A 21,873-nucleotide genomic window follows, 5' to 3' on the forward strand; every position below is an offset into this window, starting at 1 on the left:
CTTGCTAGGTTAGAAAACGTTTTTTCCTAATACTAAAGCCTCCAACTGATTTAATTAGCAAGCAAGACTTTTAGCAAAAAAGTCATAAAAGGTTTTACTAACATTTTGGCAAATAAAGGGGAAGTAACGATTCTCCAGATTAGAGGCTATTCAATAAATGATGTCAAGAGTTAGTTTTATCTACTTGAAAAGAATGAAATTAGATATATACTTCGTAACCATATGCAAAACACAGCTACCAGATAAAATGCTTAAATATTTAAAAATTATTAGATATCACAAATACTTGAAGAAAACACAAGCATTTATATAATCTTAAGGATAAAAACAACCTTTGTAAGCATGACACTAAGCCAGAAATCAAAAGGGAGAAGACCAACAGATCTGGCTACAAAAATGAAACTTTAAAGCAAAAAAACATCATAAACAACAAAATGAGAAAATACTTTTCCAACATAGCTTCTCTTTAAGAGTTTAATTTTCTCAATATAAAGACTTTTTATAAATTCATAAGAAAACTACCAATATTAGTACAAGCTAAGGGCAAGTGTGGGCAATTTACTAAAGAAGAAATAAATGTGTCATTATATGAAAATAATTTTGTCTTAATAGTAAGTAACTATAAATTAAGATGACACTGATTCTTTCACCTGTCGGATTAGTTATTATTAAAAATACTGCTACATTTCATTGGTATACTAAGCTGCTCATTCAAGGTTTTATAGAAATGCTAGTTAAAATTTTGTGGACAGAAATTTAAAGCTTTGTGGACAGAGTATCAAAATTTAAAAGATGTATGCTCTTTGAGTCAGAAGTGTTACTCTGATAATTATCTCAAGAGAATAACTGGATCAAAAAAAGGCCAATGTTTAATGATACAATGAGATTTATAATTGCAAAAGTAACCTAGATATCCACCAATAAGGAATGGTTAGATACAATAATATATCCATAACAAAATACTATGAAGATACCAAAAAGAATGATATGCATCTGTTTCTTAGCAAATATGTCCATGATATATATTAAATTTTAAAAGGATGTTTGAGGAATCAGTGTTTATCCACATAAAATGTGTAGAATATGTGACATAGTCAATATCTAAGAAAACTGGTTATTATCTCTTGTGTATATATGCATAGAAAACAAAAGTTGGAATGCTATAAACCAGAATGCTAACTGATTAGCATTAATTTCTGACTGGTAGGATTGTTGCATTTTTCTCAATATTTCTATAAAAAAATTTATGGTGACTTTATATTCAGTTGTAAGAAAAATAAAGCTTTTAAAAATTAAATTTAGATGTTTCTCACTCATGTCAGCTACTTTGCCACATACTGCATTCCTGTCCCTCTCTGTTGCAGGCATGAACCCTGGTCAAGATCGTTTCTATAGGTCTGAAATTCCCTTGAGATTCATTTTCCAATTACATGGGAAACAAAAGGATTGTGATTTTTTTTTTTCCTTGAAAGACAGGAGGAGGAATGAGCAGGGGGAGGGGCAGAGAGGGAGAGAGAATTTTAAGGAGGCTGTATGCCCAGCATGGAGCCCACTGTGGGGCTCCATCTCATGACCTTGGGATCATGACCTGAGCCAAAATCAAGAGTGGGGATTTTTAACTGCTTAACTGAGGAAGCCACTTGGGCACCCCAGGGACTGATTTTTCATTCACATTGTGTGTAGTAAGTTCCATAACTTTTCTCAGACAAATATTTTGCAAGGTTCCTATGAAAGATGGGAGTTATAAATTAAACCCACCCTGAACATACTCACTCATTTCTACCCCCAGAGAGGTTAAGGAAGGAGCCAGAAGGTCTGTTCCCATCTGAAGCAGTAGCCTGATTACAGGTAAGAATAAGAATGTTCTATGTTTCTCTCAAAATTATGAGTGGCATTCATGATTTTTACTTTTCTAAGAATTTTTCTTGTAAATAGAAATGTGACACATACTAACAACAACAAAGGCAGGCAGTAATTTAACTCTTTTTGACTTGTCTTTGAAGCTTCTGGTATGGGATTTGTGCATCCCTCTTCATCATAAAAGATCTCAAATGAGGCCTGACTTGGAAAAGAAACAATTTGATACTAAGGAGGAAAGATGTATAGAATGGAGATTTAGAACCGTAACAGAGTTTAATGTTGACTTCTGGAAACCATTTCTGGAAGTTTGCTAGATCACAGGAGTCTGCATTTAAAGTGTAGGTTGTGGGGTGCCTGGGTGGCTCAGTGGGTTAGGGCCTCTGCTTTCGGCTCGGGTCATGATCCCGGGGGTCCTGGGATCGAGCCCCACATCGGGCTCTGCTCAGCGGCGAGCCTGCTTCCTCCTCTCTCTGCCTGCCTCTCTGCCTACTTCTGATCTGTCAGATAAATAAATAAAATCTTAAAAAAAAAATAAAGTGTAGGTTGTGACAGATGACATCTTATATGTAGAAAATCCTAAGGAATCCACTAAAAATTTATCAATGCTCATAAGTGAGTTCTGGAAGGTTGCAGGATATAAGGTCAGTGTGCAAAAATAAATTCTTTCTGGGTACATTTGCAATGAACATTTCCAGAAATGAAATTAAATAAACACCATTTACAATAGCATCGAGAATTCTAAAATACTTAAGAAAAAGTTTAAGAAGCACAACTTACACTCTGAAAACTACAAACATGGTTGAAAATACATTAAGGACTATTTAAATAAATGGAAAAATATTCCATGTTCATGGATTGGAAAAATTTTAAGATGGTAATACTCCCCAAACTGATGTACAGAGTTGATGCCATCTGTACCAGCATCCCACCTGACTTCTTTATAGAAACTGACAAGCTGATTGTAAAATTCATACAGAATTACAACAGATCCAGAACAGCAAAACAACCTTAAAAAGAACAAAGGAAAACTCATACATTCTGATTTTAAAATTCATATAAAGCAATGCTAATAAAGATAAGTGTGGTACTAGCATAAAGAGAGACCTATATATAGATCAATGGAAGACAAACCAGAAACAAAATCATGTCAACCAGTCTTCAAAAAGAGTTCCAAGACTATTCAATGGTAAAGAATAGCTTCTTCAGCAAATGGTGCTTGGGCAACTGGACAGTCACATGCAAAGAGGTGAAGTTTAAACTTCAGTTCACACCATACATAAAAATTAACTCATGGATTAAAGGCTTAACCGAACCATGAAAACTATACAACTATTAGAAGAAAATAGGGAGATCTCAAGATTTGGCAGTGGACTGTTATATTTGACACTAAAAACATTAGCAACAAAAGAGACATATATTGGTCTTCATCAAAATTACAAATTTTCTGCTTCAAGGAATACGATTAAGATACTGAAAAGAACCCTAAGAATAGGAGAAAATAATTTCCAGTCATAGATCTGAAAAGGGACTTGTATCCAGGATAGAAAAAGAACAACTACCACTCAAAAAAGAACCCAATTAAAATATGGGCAAATGATCTCAATGGACATTTCTTCAAGGAAGACATACAATGGCCAATAAACATTAGCAGCGAAATGCAGCTCAAAACCACAATGAGATACCATTTCACACCCACTAGGATGGCTATAGTGAAACTGATGAACAGGTGAGGATGCATAAGAATTTGAACCCTCATATACCATCTGTTGGAATGTACATGGTGCAAAAAGTTTCTCAAATGATTAAAGATAGGGTTACCATAGAATCCAGCAATTTAATTAGATACATGAGTAAGAAAAATGAAAATATATATCCAAACAAAGACTTCTTGTCTTATAAATAGCCATATAATGAAATATTTGGCCATGAAAAGGAATGCATGACACAGGATACATACTATGATATGAAAGCATATATATAGCTAATATATATACAACACATACACACATATATATATAGCTAATAATAAAAGCATTATGCTAAGAAGCCAGTTACAAAAACCATGTTATGATTCCGTTCACATAAAATGGTCAGAGTAGCTGAATCCATAGAGACTTCAGATTAGTGGTAGTTGCATAGGGGGGGGTGGTGGTGGGAGGGTAGGGGTATGGGAAGCAGCAAAGTACTAGGTCCTACTTTGAGATGGTAACAGTGTTCTAAAATTGAGTGGTAAAGGCTGCACATACTGGAACACATTAAAACCACTGAGTTGTACATTTTAAATGGGTGAACCATATGGTGTATGAATTCTATCTCAATTTATTAAAAAGTCTTATACTTTTGGTGACCACTAAAAGACTTCCTGCCAGGGGCATAATACAGTAGGCAAAAAGAAAAGCTTGAAAACCCTTTTCTTCTTTGTGCATCCTCCACTGTGCAGTCCCTCTATGTCCTCATGCTTCAGCCAATCCCAGGTAGTAGAACTGCAGTTGGGAATTCTGCACTCACTTTCTCTCTGCCCATTTTGTAACTGGTGATTGCACAGGGAATTAAAAACATCTGTAGAGGTGGTCCGAGCCTGAGGTGAGCCCAAAGATCAGAGACACAGACTGCCATGTGTGAAAGACAATCTTGCAGGCATGCGGGGCAGTAGGAGAGGGGAATCGGACTGCCATCACGAACAAAGCCCTTGGGTGGCAGTGGAATCAAGCATACTTCACAGGTCTCCATTCTCATCGTTTAGGTTAAAGCTAATTATTTTAATAACCTTCCTTCCTTTCTCCTTCAGGTTAAGATATGATGTCAGCAAGTGTAAAACATACTACCTTGCCCACACTCTCCCACCTCAGTAAATGGGAGTCTGTCGCAGGGCAGCTTTCTGAGATGCTCTTCATGCAGTGTACAGCAGAGTACCAAGTGAATCGAGAGGCTTTAGGAAAGAGGGTTTGCGTCTTCAGGACCAAACCAGAGACCTCTGAACATGGCTATCAGAAATATCAAAGTTCTGAAATTGTTTGAAACTATGATGGGGGGAGAAAAAGTGCAAATGAATGTTGACTAACGGAGTATAAAAAGGAATGATGATTATTAAGTGGCAGATGCTTATTTTATTGATGAGAACATAACTTTTGAAGGATGTGTTCTTTGTTAATAGTTATAAAATGATAAAATACTTTTCTTTAAAGCTTGATCCTGGAAAATCTGCAGTGAGCCAAAACACATCCTAGATGACTTGCTTTAAAGGACTTAATTTAATTTGGTCACAAGCAATCCTCCAATCTGTCCAGGCACCTATGACAAAGTCACTGAAGACCTTCTGAAGTCCATGATCCCAAAGGTGTCAAATCTACTGGCTTTTTACAATAAAACAAGGCAATTCTTGTGATACCATATCATGGTGGATGCAGCTTGGCAGATGCAACTTTATGTGACTGGCTACTCTTACCTGTTCATTTACTTGGTAACATGTAGTTACAAGAGAGCACTTAATGAGAGTGTGTTATAATGGAAAGCACAGATTTTTAAAATACATTATTGGTTTTTAGTTCAGATTTTTGGCCATGATACTTTGGGTAAATTATATCTCTGCTTAGATTTCACATAAGATATGGATAATAGTACCTAATTCTTATGAGGTTACTATAAAGATTAAAAGATAATACATATATAGTACCTGTAACAGCACTGGATGTACAAAAATATAATAAATGTTAGTTTCCTTTGATTAAATAATACTTGTGGTAATAAGCTGAATATCTGAGGAAATGGGAAAATAACATTTGTTATTTTTTATTTATAGTATCTTTTTCATATAGACTATGGGCTAAAAAAATCAGTAGTTTAAATTTTTCATACATTTAAATAAAACAAAAAAAAAGGTTAGAAAACATGTTTTGAACTTTAACAGTTACTTTATTTACCTTTATATCCTTTATTTTCTGCTTTTCAAAATTGTCAATAGTTTCCTCCAGATGACGAGTTGTGCGGGTAGCATCCATTGTAGCTCTCTGCAATTCAGTTTCTGCCTGCAAAAGAATTCCCCAGCCAAAGATATAAAAAAATTCAAGTTAGAATCCATTCAACTGAGTCTATTCGTAAATGTTATCAACGCACTACTGGCTTTTTGGCACAACAACTGTAAACTGTTCAGTAATATATTTCACCATATAAAATAAGATGATCTATGTAATAAGCATGTGCAGAATAAAGAAACTTTAAATCTGTTAAGTGACACGATTCCTGACTTCAAACCAAAGAAAATAAAACTCCTCTTTCTTCCTACAAAACGATTTTTTTCTCCTGTATCATTATTGGATTATTTACTGTAAAACAATTTTCTACTGTTCTCACCTTTGGATTATTTACTGTAAAACAATTTTCTACTGTTCTCACCTATTTCACTTTCTATGCCATTTATCATTTGTTCTCTTTCTTCTCATTCTTTCCCCTTTAATCTCTTCTCTCCAAAAAAGGACCTGTGACTTAACTATTTTCAATTTTCTGGTTCTCCAAATGCATTATGTTTCTAATCTTGTAATATCCTAATCAGATATAGTAGAATATACACTACAAATATTTATTTCAGCACAGGGTATATTTTATATTCTTAGAAGCTCATAGTATTACACTATTACCATTTAGTTAGTGCTTAGTACAAAAAATATACAGACCAGCAACAAATTAGATGGCAAGTCTAATGCTTTGCTTCATATATTGTAACCACAAGCACTCATACTACCTAGATCTGTGTTGTATAATCATTATGGTGGCCAGTAGCCACATGTGGCTGTTTACATGAAGATTAAATGAAAATTTTAAAACTCTGTCCTCATTTATCCTAATTGCATTTCAAGAGCTCAATAGCCATATGTTGCTAGTGGCTATAATAAAGGGCAGAACACTTCCAATCTACCCATGTATTTCTCCTAAAAATTATCTCTTACTTTAAAACAGTTGTTGCCCCAAAATATTTTGTTAAACAGTAGAGGTTTTAAAAAACATAGCCTAATTATCTGATTAAATTCTAATAGTTTTGTTTCCTATACTTATGTAGTATATTTACTCAAAAGTATCAAATATCATCATTTAATAATTAATCCATGGGGAAAATATGCATTTCTCATCAAAGTGTAGTGACATATTATTCTAATATCTAGCCCTTGCTTTCAAGAAAAGATATAAATTGAAATAAGTAAAAGGGTTTACTCTAAGGATCCATTTCTTGACACACCACTTTATTACCCACCTGTGACTGAAATTTTTCATAAAGGAAAAAATACATTTCAAGGAGAACAATTTTTTAAAATAAAATCATATGCTCACTGAATTATATAATCTTGTAATTAGATTATACATTAATTATAGCTTCATGGTGATTATTCTTACATTTAGATTAACTCAAATGAACGATTTTAAGATACTAGGTGTAAAAAAACATTTTAATACACGTTTGTATGTGTACATTTGCCATATAGGGTGTAAAGTTTTTTAAAATCATATAAACTTTTAATCATACCCAGTAATCAAAAATAATCTTCTAGGGGTGCCTGGGTGGCTCAGTCATTAAACGTCTGCCTTCTGCTCATGTCATGATCCTAGGGTCATGGGATCGAGTCCTGTATCGGGCTTCCTGCTCCGCGGGGAGCCTGCCTTCTCTCTCTCCCACTCCCCCTAGTTGTGCTCCCTCTCTTGCTGTGTCTCTCTCTTTCAAATAAATAAAACCTTTAAAAAATATAATAATAATTTTCTATTATTACTGGGCTTGAGGTTTTTAAAAATGTAACTATCACAGCAAATTCTAAAGTAAAATAGAGCTCCTTTATAGATCTGCATGAAAAATTTCTAAGTTATTTGATACTCATTACCTTACTAATGAGAATATTCTAGCAGACTAATTTCTTACTAATATTACATGGGACCCATACAGTTCTTTACTTGTGACTACTTCCTTTTGACTTATGTCTTTACCCTCCCCATTTTATCGGAAGTTTCACATTTAAAAAAAAAAAAGTTTTAAAATTTAGACAGGTAGGTAGAATTAGCTAAACCAGGGGAGAGTGGGGAAGCAGAAGCTACAGTTGGGCCATCTTAATCTTCCACGACCCTCCAGCAACTACTACTCATTTCTGAAAGTCTCAAATCCTTTTACTTAGGGATAGCAACTCACCCAAAATTACACAGCTATTTTTAGCAAAGAGGATATGGGTTTCTATTTCTTCTTTTTTTCTGAAAATTCTTCAAAATCCTATAATGGATCAAGTTGAGTAGGAAATGCTTTTGATTATGATACTATGCTACAACTCTATGAGTAGAGGTGTCAGTGTATTTAATGAAATTAGTCCTGAATGCAAAAGGGCTTTTTTTTTTTTTTTTAAAGATTTTATTTATGTATTTGACAGACAGAGATCACAAGCAGGCAGAGAGAGAGGAAGGGAAGCAGGCTCCCTGCTGAGCAGTGGGCCCGATGTGGGGCTTGATCCCAGGACCCTGTGATCACGACCCGAGCCGAAGGCAGAGGCTTTAACCCACTGAGCCACCCAGGCGCCCCGGCAAAAGGGCTTTTGAGCCAGAGCCCTGAGATTCTTCTTTACCCCATCTTCTTCTAGCAGTGCTACTCCATGTTATTTTACATACTGAACTTTAACATGCTTCTTTTGAATTGTCACATGAATTTTAAGGGTCCATCCTGGTAAATATTCTGTAATGCAATGACTGAACATTTTTATATTTATATTGAGTATGTTTATATCTAGACTGTCCTTTATTTTCTAGTCTTAGGTTGTCAAAATCCACTCGTTTCCCCAGTGAGCACAGCAGTTCTCCTACAGTTCTCTGTTCCTTTGTTGTATTTATTTTTCCCCACATGATCCCAAATCTAGTTTCATCTACAGTATAAGACTCCTCCATGGCAGTGTTCACAACAGACCATCTGAGTCAGAAACATTTTTGTCTTAGGGATATTCATTTCTGTGTTGAGTCTCCAGACCAGTACCCCTGATTCAATCCTACCAACCTGCTCAGGATACCAGATGTGACCTTTTTCCTGCCTTTATGTATTTCCCTCCAAACAAAACAATAACATTTTGACCTCTGATTTCTTAAAAACTGGTGACAACCTGGTTTCTCCCTTAGTCCCTAGTTGTCAGTCATAAATTTTCCAGCCTTCTCTGGTTTGCCTGACTTGCTTAAAACCCAGACTCCATAATCTAGTTGTAGATCTTAAGCCTCAATGAGATGTTCCTGCCCCAAACTCCATTGGGCACTCCAAAACCTATGGCTGCCCATTTTTGTTTGTTGCAAGGTTGGGCATATGTACCTTTAGTCCAAAGGAAGAAGGACCAGGCAATTGATGCAGCCCGAAATCACTGCTCAAGGGATTCCCCTCAGGAACAGAGGTGTTCTGGAACCTCAAATGCCCCCACAGAGCCACTCCTCATGTGGTTTCTGGCTGAGCTGGGCAGTAAAAACCTCCAGGAAGTAGGAAGGAGATGTAAGAAGGAATGGGAAAGAGAGGCAGCGGATAAACAAGTACTTTCTATACAACTGCACTTACCCCAATTGCTGGCAATTAGCCAGGCACTATTTTCTATTCTTTTCTTTAGTCATGAACAGGGTACATTCTAGCTTAGGTAACAGTCATTCTTAACACCTTGTTACAGTAGACAGTCCTATCTAGATCCTTTTGTGTCCAGCTATGAACCTCAATTTTACTCTAGAATCTCCTAAGGGTCTTTGGCTGCTAGTTGTTAATTGCGGTTTCACGTTGTTGTTGTTTTTAAAGGTAAAGGGAATTATACTGCAGCAAAATGACTCTTTTTTCTCAAAAGTGGGGCAGACAGGGCATTGATCTATTTATTAGGATTCACAACAGATCTTTAAGTTAATTTTATAATTAATATTCAGCTATGTGAAAAAAAACCCCAGAATTTTGAACTTACTTTTTATACAAACATCATTGGTTTTAACTGTTTTATTTTTTAAAATATCTATTATGGAAAATAGTATGAGGGAATTGAATTACATGGTGTTATTCTCTTTAAAATTAGTTGATTTTTATATAATTAGAATTTGTAAATGCATGTGTTTTTCAACCGTTATATTCAAATTTTCTGCACATTTAAAAGTAGAAATGCTAATTTCCATAAATATTTACTTTTGTACGGCATACCTTACAAAGCATATTTTTAAAGATCAAAAGTCAAAGGATACAATGACATGTCGATCAGATGGGTTTCGCTGACGTGTTCTTTCTAACTGAGTTAACTGTTTAGCTTCTCGATTCCTTGCTGTTAATGTTGCTTTGAGGTCATCCTGAAAATAAGCATTCTGATTAATGAAAATCTCTGATTTAAGAAATAAAATACACATACTCTGTTTTAAGAATGGGAGAACACTGTTTGGTCCAGGCATTATTACTACTGCAAAATTAGTTTGTGTCTTTGTGTGAGTGTGTGCATGTGTGTTTCTTTAATACCCTCTCAAATAATAACACAGTCAAGATAATTTCAATGCAAACCTCTAAACACATATATAAAATTTTGACTGTGGTGGTAGTTGTATGTATATATGTATACACATATGTATGTGTATACACTCAATGAACACTTAAAACAGGAGAATTTTATTGCCTGTAAATTATATGTCCAAGTTGGTTGAAAAAATAGAATCTGGGGTTGTATCATACAATATGGTGACTATAGTCACTAACACTGGATTGCATATTTGAAAGTTGTTAGGATTACCTCTTAGAAGTCCTCATCAAAGGAAAATAAAATTTCTAACAATGTATGGTGATGGATGTTAACTAGACTTATGGTGGTCATTGCACAATATACACAGCTATTGAATCATTATATTGTACACTTAAAACTAATATGTCAGTTATACCTCAAAAAAAACCCACAGAACTTTGTCACACTCACTTTTAGTATACATTTTATTGCCTGCTCTAAAAAGAAAAATATAAACATATTCATTTAGTAAAATAAGTTCTTCATGTTTATAAATATTAATAGTTTAAAGTTTCTGTAATAAAGTACTGCTTCATGTTGCTATTGTTTACTTAGTAAGCTCACTAAAAATATTTCATTTTTCTCAAAGTTTTTTTTAAGTTTTTTATTTATTTATTTGAGCTAGAGGGATGCTGTGGGGACACGGGGCTTGATCCCAAGACCCTGGGATCATGACCTGAGCTGAAGGTAGAAGCTTAACCAATTGCACCACCCAGGTGCCCCCATTATTCTCAAAGTTCTAAGAAATGATGCATCACAGAGTGTGTAAAAATAAAACGGTAACAACGCTGTACTTTTTATCAAGAGGACAGATTAGAAACCTCACATTCTTTGCCATAAGAGTTAATAATAGCAGGAAAAATGAATTTACTTACTCGTTTCATTTTTACAATGGTTCCATAAGCTTTCAAAGGTTCAACTACTTTGGCTTCAAGTCTTTCAACCTATTGAAAATTATTATAAAATGTAACTGTAAAGAAACATAGACATATCAAAATTTAAATTCTGAAATAAAACCTGGGCTATTTAACCTGAACATAATTAATTACTACATAGAGTGTTTTAAAATGTTTAAAATATCACAGTTAATAAATAAAAGAATTACCAGAAATTAATAAAACTCAGAATCTAAAGTCAAACACAATAAAAGCTGTTAAGATGTAGAGTAACAGTGAAAGCAGAAAAGTTAAAAAAAAAAAAAAGCAAGCAGAAAAGTACCTAGTATGGAATATGGAAAGAAAACAATCTCCGGTTTCTAAGAAATTCATCTCTGCCACACGATCATCTCTGTATTATTTTTCTTCATTATAGTAGCTTTTGCGTAAGTTTCAAGACATCTCAAATTTTAGTACAGCTACTACCACTTGCAGTGTATTTAGGACGGTGTCAGATATTTTACATAAATTATCCCCGAAATGTAACAGTCTAACTTTCCAGATAAGAAAATTGAAGCTGAAAGATACAGCATATTGGAAAAATTTTAAGCAACACAATCCTCAAAAGCAAAAAAGAATTGTATTAGCTGCAATTCTTTTCTGGGAAGCCACTGTATATGACCAAAGTTCGGAGAAAAAGATAAATGGTCTCAGTATTGCTGAGCTGTCAAACTGCATGGTTGATCTTTTTATTTACAATTAAACTGTTTTTCTTATACATTACAATTTTTATCACATTTTGAGTAATTATTTCCTTTAATTAACAGCACTAGTGGAAGGCAATGAAGAAATGAGTTTTTTAAAGGCAAATATAACAAAAGAAAAATAACTCCTGGACATTAATATTTTCTTCATCAGGACAAGTAATACCGAATGACATTATTTAATTGTTTAAAATGAACATGTATTATTTTTGCAGCAGGAAGAAGGCTTTTTTTGGGATGATACATGTTTATATAGTACATTTCATTTCATACTGATTTTTTCTATAAACAAGATGTATATGATTGTTTCACTTATTAGGAAAATGAAAAAAATCAAGTTCTCATTGAGCATTTATAAATATTAGGAATCCTAAAATCAAAACCATGAATACTCAGGATAGTTTAGCCTATACCATTTCAAATAATCCACACACCGATTATTCAGTGTAAGGATTATTCAAGTCTTTTTTTCTGTTCTCCTTTTTGTCGCCTACCTTTTTGCCCATTGTTCATTAGCACCTCCACCATTTGGTAAGCAAGGGAAATAAAAAAGGAGAACAAATGTAAATCAATTCACTTTGCTATTTGATAAATAGCATAAAGGTTTTCTAAAAGGGGGCACTGAAATTATTGTCGTGACATGGGATTTTAGGGTTATCAGTGAGAATAAATTTTTTTTGAAGTCTCCAGTGAATGTGTTACTGAGTTTCTTATTACAGAATATCTTATGACAAGAACTCAACTTTTCTCAAAAAGTACCTCCAAATGTAATTACTACTCAAATTTCTGTATGAATAGCAAGTATAGGTTCAAAGATCATTATCTCCACTTTGTTTTTGTGAGTTTTTTGATGCCTGAAATTTCTGTATTCGGCTTTTTAAAGGTACCAAAAGCACTCATGAGAGGAGCACAAGAGAAGTAATGCAGCTTCTAACTGGGAAACTTCTAATATTTAATCTGTATCTTGAAACCTAAAATAAATATAAGTGAAGGTGTTTCTGAGGTATTAAAAAAAAAATGAGGTTTTAGGAAGAAAGCAATTACACCACCTTCTTCCCTCCTTTCCATAGCAAAACAAAACAAAAGCACCCCACAAAGTCTCACTAGTATCTGCGATATAAATCAGTACATCAGTGCTGATATTCTTTTTGTCAATGCCATATTGGTCAACTTTCCAGAGCACTGAAGCAACAAAGATCTCTTGTCCATTTATTACTTATCCACTCACATTACCACTCAACCATCTCCAGACATACCTGAAAATATACTTACGTGCATACAAGACACAAGTCATGCTCCTTTTCTTCCCCATGGGTACTATGTTTACTACCCCCTGTTAATAGCCACCCCTTGGCCAAAAGCTGGCAAATGAAGTGGGGAAATTGAGGACTTCAGGATACCCTGAAGTTTGGTTTGAAAACGGTAAAATCACAAATCACAGGAATCTTCCCTTTAATAGACTCACACAACGTTACATGAAAATGTACGTTTGTCATCAAGGGTGCGTTCGCTACTGCAGTTAGGTGGATTACAAGTGAAAGTCTTCACCGGTCCTTCATCCACTACTTCAGGGCTCATTCTAACAATGACGCTGAGACCTCCATACCTCTGCTTGTCGATAATCCTGAAGTTTGGCAAACTCATCGGCAAAGTTTTTCAGGCCCTGCTTTAAATTTGGGGTCTCTGTAGAGGCATACACGTTTATTTCATTCACCAGTAGGTCTGCTTTGTCTCGCAGTCTGGCAGTTTTCCTTACATAAGCAGCAAAGATTTGGCACAGCTCTCCGAAATGCTTCTCCACATTTGTGACAGCATCTTGCAGTTGTCTGGTTTGAGAGTCCCTAGGGAAAAGAGGACACAAAACGCCAATCATTCTCATTCGAGATGAGACGGCTTCATATCCGTTAATTTGATATGCAAACATTCCCGGGGCATTTTTCAGCTTCGAAGGCACAGACCATCTCTGGGGATTGGATTCTGATCCTCTAGGTCTCCCTTCGGGGCCTGGCTTTAATATCCGGACAGTACAGGCGCACCAAGAGGCCTGGCTCTGGCCAGCCGCGCCGGGGTGGCGGCGGCTCCGGCTGCTCCGCGAGGCCTGGACGCCCGACTGCCTCCCAGCCGTCTGCACAGCCCGCGGCAGTGCGGGGCCCCGGGAGCGTGACGCCCCGATCGCCCATCCCACCCTTGGCCTGCGGGGCTCGCTGCGGCCCGGGGAGGTAGGCCCCAGAGCGCAAAGGTCTCGGTCTAGACCCCGCCCGGGGGTCGAATTCGGCGCGGAGGCCCCCCGGAGAGAGGCGCCACTTCCCCCACCCGAGCCCTCGCGTGTGGGGGGGCCCTGGCCAGCGGAGGCCCCGGGACTGTTACCGGTTTTCCAAGCTGCGCCTCAACATCTTGGCTTGCGCACCGCCGGGGAACCCGGCTGGGCCCAACGACCTGGGCTCGGAGGCGCCCAAACGTGCGCCGGGGCGCGAGCCGCCACCTCCCGGAGCCTAAGAGCCCGCCCCGCGCGCCGCCGCGCCGGCCCCGGCGTTCCTACGGCAACGCGGCGCGTCCCCGCGCTCAGGGCCGGAGTCGGCGGGAGCGCGGCGAGGGAGGGCCGGGGGCCGCGGCGCCCACCCCGAGACCCGCCGGCGCGTTCGCCTGGCGCGCTCCCTCCCGCCGCGTGTGTCTGGGTGCGCCGCGGAGGCCGGTGCCTGCTGCCAGGCCTTTGATCCTGGCGGAGAGCCGCTTACCAGACACCGCCTCCGGGCAGTCCTTCCAGCCTGGATTGTGAGCCACGGAGGGAAAAAGCCAATAACCAGTAACTAGGACGGAGACGTAAAACTAAACGCCAATGGGGCCCAGTTACTGCTTCTGCGCCATTTAGCCTGAGAACATCTGCTCGGAGTGTCCGCTTCCCTGTGTTGAATCTGAAAATGTGGGCTCTTTGGAAAGCTGCCTTTGGTAGGAGCAATGCTTACGTCTCATCTTTAACTTTTCTTTCTTTCTTTTTTTTTTCAGCAGGTATCTGTTGAGTTCCTGTTTTCTGGAAAAGATCGCGTTAGACACTGGACTAACAGATGAGAAGAGACCCTCATTCTGAAGGACCTTAGAGTTCGATGAGGTGACAGCCGCTTAAATGGTTGAACAACACACCCTGAGATATATAACGAGCTGGAGACTTTCTTTTGCCTTTGAACACCCGTGTTCTTTGGGCTCTTTTGGCCTTTCCTTGGGCTGTTCTTCCAAGAAAATACTGTTAGTACTGCATTCGAACTTTCTGTCTCTCAAGAACCCTCTCCTGACAACCATGACATTTCTGTCTTCCTGACAGGGTTAGGGGTCTCCTCCTTGGTAGTATATTTTCTTGATTTTGTACTGCCTCCTCTAGTCTAGACAGAGCTCTTGGAAGCAGAGGAAATGTAATTTTGGTCTTACATTCCCCAGTGCCTTTTGCTGATAAAAAGTTTTGCTTTGGACAAATGGATGTCTCCCGACCTTTGTTTCCGCTCAGGAAACTCCCCTTATTCTCTTAAGTTACAATGTATTCCTCTCTTCTCGCCCTTGCATTCATTCAGCAAGGTGCCTGCTGAATGCCTGTTATATTCCAGATACTATGCTGGGCTCTGATCGTGGAGTGGTAAACTCAAAACAGTGTTTGTTTGCTCTTTTAGAGCTCACGGTCTCCTCAGAGGGACGGACACTAATCAAACACATAGATGTAAAATTACAATTGAGGTATGTGCTCCTGTACCTACTTTTGCTATGTAACAAACCATGGCAAAACCTAGTGGCTTACAGCAGTTCTTTAGCTAACTCATCAGCCTTCTGTGAGTGGGCTGGGTGGTTCTTGTATTTTGGTTGGCTCAAGTGGGCTCTTTTATATCTTTCTGGTCATCTGTGGGTCAGCCGGTGACTGGATGAGCAAGGATGGTTTCACTAGAGATGAGAAGGGGTGAGAAGGCCATCAGGAAGGGCAACAGAGGCAACATGTCAGTGACTACTTTTGCAGTACAACACAGTAAGGAGAAGTGCATGGTGCCAAGATAGCATATACTTAATAGAGAAGTCTGGTTTGAGCTAGTTGGGAAAGTACTTCATGGAGAAAGTGACATTGGAACTGAGATCCAAAGATTGGGGAGGGGTTAACTAGGTGAAGAAGGTTGGAAACCCAGTCCAGAGAGAGGGACAGTATAGGCAGATTCCTTCCCTCCCACCCCCAACCCATACCCATCTACCCTAATTTCCGTGTCTTGGAAAACAGAACTACCGTCCCACTGATTATTCAAGTCAAAAACCTAGGAATCACCCTTTCCTTTCCCCAGGCACACTGACAATTTCCATCTATTCCACCTCCCAAACATATCCTGAATCATCCTTTTTCTTTTCTTCGGCATCACGGTAATCCAAGCTACTATCACCATTCCCTTTTACTGCAGCCCTCTTGTTGGTCTCTCCACAGCCACAGTTACACCTGGCAATGCAAAATAAAAAATGTAGATCAGATCCTGTCAACCTTTCAAAGCCTCTGCTGAATCACCTGAATGTTTACGTCTCCCCAAAATTCATATGTTGAAAGCCTAGCCGCTAATGTGACAATATTACGAGTTGGGGCCTTAGGGGTACTTTATTAGTGCTCTTTACAAAAGAGACTCCAGAGAGCTCCATAGCTCTTTTTGCCTTGTTAACTGAGACAAAGGCTATCAGGAGGGAACAGGCTCTCACCGGACACCGAATCAGCTAGCGCCTTCAAAACTGTGAGAAGTAAAAAGTTATGGATTGGTTTGTTTTTATAAGCTACCCAGTTTACAATAGTGTTTTGTGTTTTTTTGTTTTGTTTTCTTTGCTATAGCAGCTTAAATAGATTAAGACAGACTCCCACTATGCTTAAAATCAAATTTTAAATCTTTACTCTGGCTATAAAGCCTTTATCTCACTCTTGCCTACACATCATCTTTCACTGCCCCACTGTTAGAGGTACAATATCTTTCTGTTCCTAGCATATCCAGCTCTTTCTTTCTTTCTTTCTTTCTTTCTTTCTTTTTGGATTTTATTTATTTATTTGAGAGACACAGAGATAGTGACAGAGATAGCAACGAGTCCGGTGAAGAGAAGGAAGCAGGCTCCCTGCTAAGCACGGAGCCCTGTGCGGGACTCGATCGGGCCATGGGATCATGACCTGAGCTGAAGGCAGATGCTCAACCCACTGAGCCACCCAGGCACCCTTAAGCTCATTTTAGAACCAGTTTTGTGTTTGTTATTTTCTCTGCCGAGAACACTCTTCCCTCCGATCTTCACATGGCTGTCCCCTTCTTACCACATGGATTCTGTAGGCATGGAGTGAGGTTTTCTCTGGTCACTCTGTTATAGCATATCACTCTGTTTTGTTTCCTTTGAAGCACATGTCACTCCCTGAAGTTAACCTGTTTGTTTATAGGCTATTTTTGTCTCCGTGACTAGAATATATTCTGCATGAAAATAGGCACTTTGCTATCTTGTTCACATTGTATTCTCCACAGTACCAAAGTCCTTTATTCACAGTAGGAGCTCAGTAATTCGTTGAATTTACCGATGAAAAAAATGAGTGAAACCCCCCAACAGCAAGAGCATGGTGTGTTTGAGGAAATGGAATAAAATCAATGAAGCTGGAGTGGAGGTGGTGGGATCAAGATATGTGATGTTGTTGGAGAGGTAGGGAGAGGTCAGCTCACGTAAGGCATTTTTAGCCATGCTAAGGATTTCATCCTTGCTTCAGAGAAACAGAACCAATAGTGTATAGGTATATATATTCTAAATATAGTGTGTGTATAAATATGTGGTTTTTTTTTTAAGATTTTATTTATTTATTTGACAGAGAAATCACAAGCAGGCAGAGAGGCAGGCAGAGAGAGAGAGAGGAGGAAGCAGGCTCCCTGCTGAGCAGAGAGCCCGATGCCGGACTCGATCCCAGGACCCTGAGATCATGACCTGAGCCGAAGGCAGCGGCTTAACCCACTGAGCCACCCAGGCGCCCCTAAATATGTGTTTTTATTATCTATCTGTATGGTTTACTGTAAGGAAATGGCGCATGTGATAATGGAGGCTAAGTCCCAAGATATGCAGTCAGCAAGCTGGAGACCCCAGAGGGCTGATGGTATGAATTCCAATCCAAAAGCTGTTAGACAGGAAACTCCAAGAAGAGCTGGTATATTTCTAGCTGAGTCAAAAGGCTGGAAAAAAAGCCATATACCAGTTTAAGCAGCCAAGTGGGAAATACTCCTTCTCAGCTTGTTTGTTCCTAGTCAGGTCTTTGATTGATTGGATGAGGCTTATCTACATTCAGGAGGACAATCTGTTTTACTCAGTCTATCAATTCAAATGTTAATCTCATTCTGAACTGTCCTCAAAAACATGCCCAGCATAATGTTTGGCCAAAAGTCTGGGCATCCTGTGGCCCAGTCAAGTTGAGGCAAATTAAGGATCACAGTCCTTATCTTAGCATTGATGTAAAGGTATTTATATGTTATAGCAACCACTGTTTATTCATTAGGTAACTTTTAAATCATTTAGCAAATGCCTCATGTAAAATTTTTTAACAAATATGTATATGTTCAGCCTCCACCCAGCATATGGAATAACTATGTTCTAGGAACCCTTCTCCTGAGCTCCAGGCCCTTTGGTCTCACTTTCTTGTTAACAGACATTTCAAAACATGTATCAACATAATTGTTTTTAAATCTTTTCACTACTTGGAGGCACTTTTGAATAGGCTATACTTTCTCCTGGTACACATCATGCTATAGAAGAGAAGCTGGGGGCCTGAGAAGACCAAGGGCTTTGGCCATAGTTACATAATAAAATTGTAAAGAAAAAAATAAAATCGTAGAGAAGCTGGAATTAAGTCCTTTGTCTTCTCTTTCCAGCATTCTTTCCACTGTGCCAAGATTGGTCTCTCTAGAAATCGATCTTTCACACACACACTTTTTTTTCAAAGTTCTTTTTTTTTTTTTTTTCAAAGTTCTTAAATGGAAACATTACATCAATTAGTTTAAGTAGCCAATGAACGACATTCCATATATGGAATAAGGAGGGTGTATGTCAGTGATTAGTACGTCAGAGGTATAACATTCCAAAATCTCTGGAATTACTGTTTCAAGCTACAAGAAGTATAACCTGCCTTTTCACTGACTTTTCTTAGACTATTACATATATGTATCTTCATAGTGAAAATAGCACAATCTTAGTTTGCATAACATTGAATGAATGCCAGTTTATTGAGGTTGCTCTAAGAAAGGTCCAGTGGAGGGGCCCCTGGGTGGCTCAGTGGGTTAAAGAAAGGTCCAGTGGAGGCAAAGAGTTACATTAACTTCATTTATTCAGCACTGTTTGCTGAGAACTTGTCATGTACCAGGATTTACCATTCTTCAACCCAAGTGCCCTGTGTAAGGTGGAAGGAGACAGCTAGACACGTAACTGGATCTGTTATTGAGGTGATAATACAGTTTGAATTAGATTATTTTATATGTCATTTTTTAATGTGAGCATTCACTTTTAATAAAATATATTTGTCAGGGAGTGAGAGAGAGCGCACAAGCAGGGGGAGCAGCAGGAGGAGGTAAGCTCCCCGCTGACAAGGAACCTGATGCAGGACATCCCAGGACCCTGGGATCATGGCCCAAACCAAAGACAGACACTTAACCGACTGAGCCACCTAGGTAGGCATCTTATTCTTTTCTTAATCTTAGCTCTTTCCGCTTTGTTGCATTTTAGAAATATTAAGTGAATAACCATAATGTAGTGCATTTATAGGCCATTGTTTATGCCAAAAACAATGTAACTTCAGATATAGTTGTTCTGTATTAGATAGTGCCGCTTCCAGTCACTGAACGGGAGAAGAATTAGGCACAAAGAAGTCAGCTGCAAGAGAAAGGGAGCAGGAGACAACAATCGAAACGACTGCTGCACCAAGCAACTCCTCAGTCTCGCTTTTATTAGATAGAAACCATAACCAACAGAAGAGTCGATGAAGCTCAAACATTAGTCACATGTCTTGTGGACAAACAAGAAGTGGGGGTAAAGTTTATAGTTAAACAAGCATATTTTCAAAGGACACATCTAACTAACAGGTGCTTTGGGGAGGAGAAAGGAGAGACAATGGAAAAGGGAAGCAGGCGACATTCTGCGCTGAGCTAGCCGGGCATCCCCAGCTGCGCAGCTTCAAGGTCATATATCGTCCTTTCCCCCAAAGACCTGTTGCCAGTGTATGTTTTTCTTAAGGCCGTATCTAAATGTGCTTGGTGACTAGTAAAATCATCCAGGGGTTATAGTTTAAGTAATACATTGTTCTGAGGGGCAGTTACATCTCCCCCTTTCTGTTTGTGAAGAAGTAGAAAAGTTAGTTTTGCAGCTTCTTGATTCTTCAGTTATCGGAGGGATTTTCGCATGCATCTAAGGACTAAGCATAAAAAGATTATCACGGTAAGAATCATCATTCCACCTGTAATGCGAGACCAGTTTGTTCGATCCCAGTGAAAGGGTTTAAATCAGACAGAGTATCGTTAATCCTTTGAGTAAAACTCACTCTTGGAACTGATTGTAATTATGAGTGAGTAATACTTAGAATAGTATCTTGAAGTTGTCTAATATCTAAAGTTAGATTATCACCATAATGGTTAGTAATATGCCGGCGAATTTTGCTCCAAGATATTTGATTCATTATAGGCATGGGGAGTAACACAGAAAGAAACAACATTCCAGTCACATAACATATGAAGTCTAAGCTTTATATTTTTAAGATAATCTCATATAGATCATGGCTGTTCCTAAATCAGAGATACTTTCATCTAATTTTTGATCTATGACCATTTGTTGATTCCAAGCCTTGCTAGCATTCTTGTGCCACTTCTGTACAAATTGTGTAGTCTGTACAGTTTGATGCAAGGCTATTCCCGCAGTGGTAGCTGTAGCAGTAATGCCTATGATTCCTAAAGTAGCTGTTACAAGCAACCCAAGAAATCTTTTCATTCTATGGACCCAGTCCTTCAAAACTGTTAAAAGTGTATGTATATCTGGAGAGCTTTCCCCAAACACGTTGGTGTTTCTTTCACCAGTAACCAAATGCCTATTCTTCTAGCTATGAGAATGATAGAATTGTCTGTATAAACATTCACATCTACACAGGTGAACATTTTACATTTGAGAGAGTTTATTTCTCTATTGCGATGATAAAAAGTCATTTTTCCAATAACAAAACCATAGGAATCTCTAACACAAGCTTTTACTCATTCTTTATCCATTAGGAAAAGAGAAAATGCATAGCCATTAGATGATGATCATAAGAGCAGTTCCAAACTCTTATGGGATTTAAAGCAGTGGTGACCTTCCATAAATTCTTTTGTCTTTTTAATTAACAAAAGGGGAAGGCATAGAAAGTCCTTGCCCAAGCCAGAACAGAGGTGTATCTCCTGAGGTTAAGGTTTGTGGTAAGAGGAGATCATCAAAAACTTGCCATTTTAAATTTCAATGAGAGGAGCAGAGTCTCCCAGTGCAATTGGTGACTGCCATTCCCTTAGGGGAACAGTCCCATACAATTCCATAGGAATCATTAATAACAATACTGGAGTGAGAAGCTCGACAATCCTCCCATAAAGGACAAATTCCATCATCAGACCATATTTGTGTTAGTTTGCATTTGGGAATAGAGGGTGCTGCTGTGTTATAGCTAGGACCCCGATATTCATTGGCTAGGAATCCTTTAGTAGAGAGTAAATGTAACTGAACTTTAGTCAGATAAGTATCAGTAGGAAAGTCCACCAACCAACCATCTCTGATCATCAGGGATAAGACAACTGGAATGATTGCTGATACATCTTGGTCTATTTTGATATCCTAAGGTAAGATTAA

At 38.3% G+C, this 21,873-nt stretch overlaps 1 protein-coding gene across 3 annotated transcripts in view; it reads right to left on the bottom strand.

The window, feature by feature from the left end:
• Positions 1-14,589, bottom strand: part of CIBAR1 (CBY1 interacting BAR domain containing 1) — a 29,275-nt gene extending 14,686 nt beyond the window's left edge. For 2 of the 3 annotated variants that reach the window (XM_013064543.2, XM_004768579.3), the window contains exons 1-6: positions 14,377-14,589; positions 13,616-13,850; positions 11,246-11,314; positions 10,069-10,170; positions 7,106-7,111; positions 5,781-5,885 (exon numbers count right to left, since the gene is read on the bottom strand). In XM_013064543.2, coding sequence (XP_012919997.1) covers positions 5,781-5,885; positions 7,106-7,111; positions 10,069-10,170; positions 11,246-11,314; positions 13,616-13,850; positions 14,377-14,402 — 543 coding nt within the window. In that variant the 5' untranslated portion in view covers positions 14,403-14,589. The remainder of the gene's footprint in view (positions 1-5,780; positions 5,886-7,105; positions 7,112-10,068; positions 10,171-11,245; positions 11,315-13,615; positions 13,851-14,376) is intronic. The other variant, XM_013064542.2, reaches the window with a different exon arrangement.
• Between the last annotated feature and the right edge of the window lie 7,284 nt (positions 14,590-21,873).

The sequence above is a fragment of the Mustela putorius genome, unplaced genomic scaffold (genome assembly GCF_011764305.1).
Source record: "Mustela putorius furo isolate JIRA1106 unplaced genomic scaffold, ASM1176430v1.1 tig00000163_pilon_pilon_pilon, whole genome shotgun sequence".
Taxonomy (NCBI): Eukaryota; Metazoa; Chordata; class Mammalia; order Carnivora; family Mustelidae; genus Mustela; species Mustela putorius.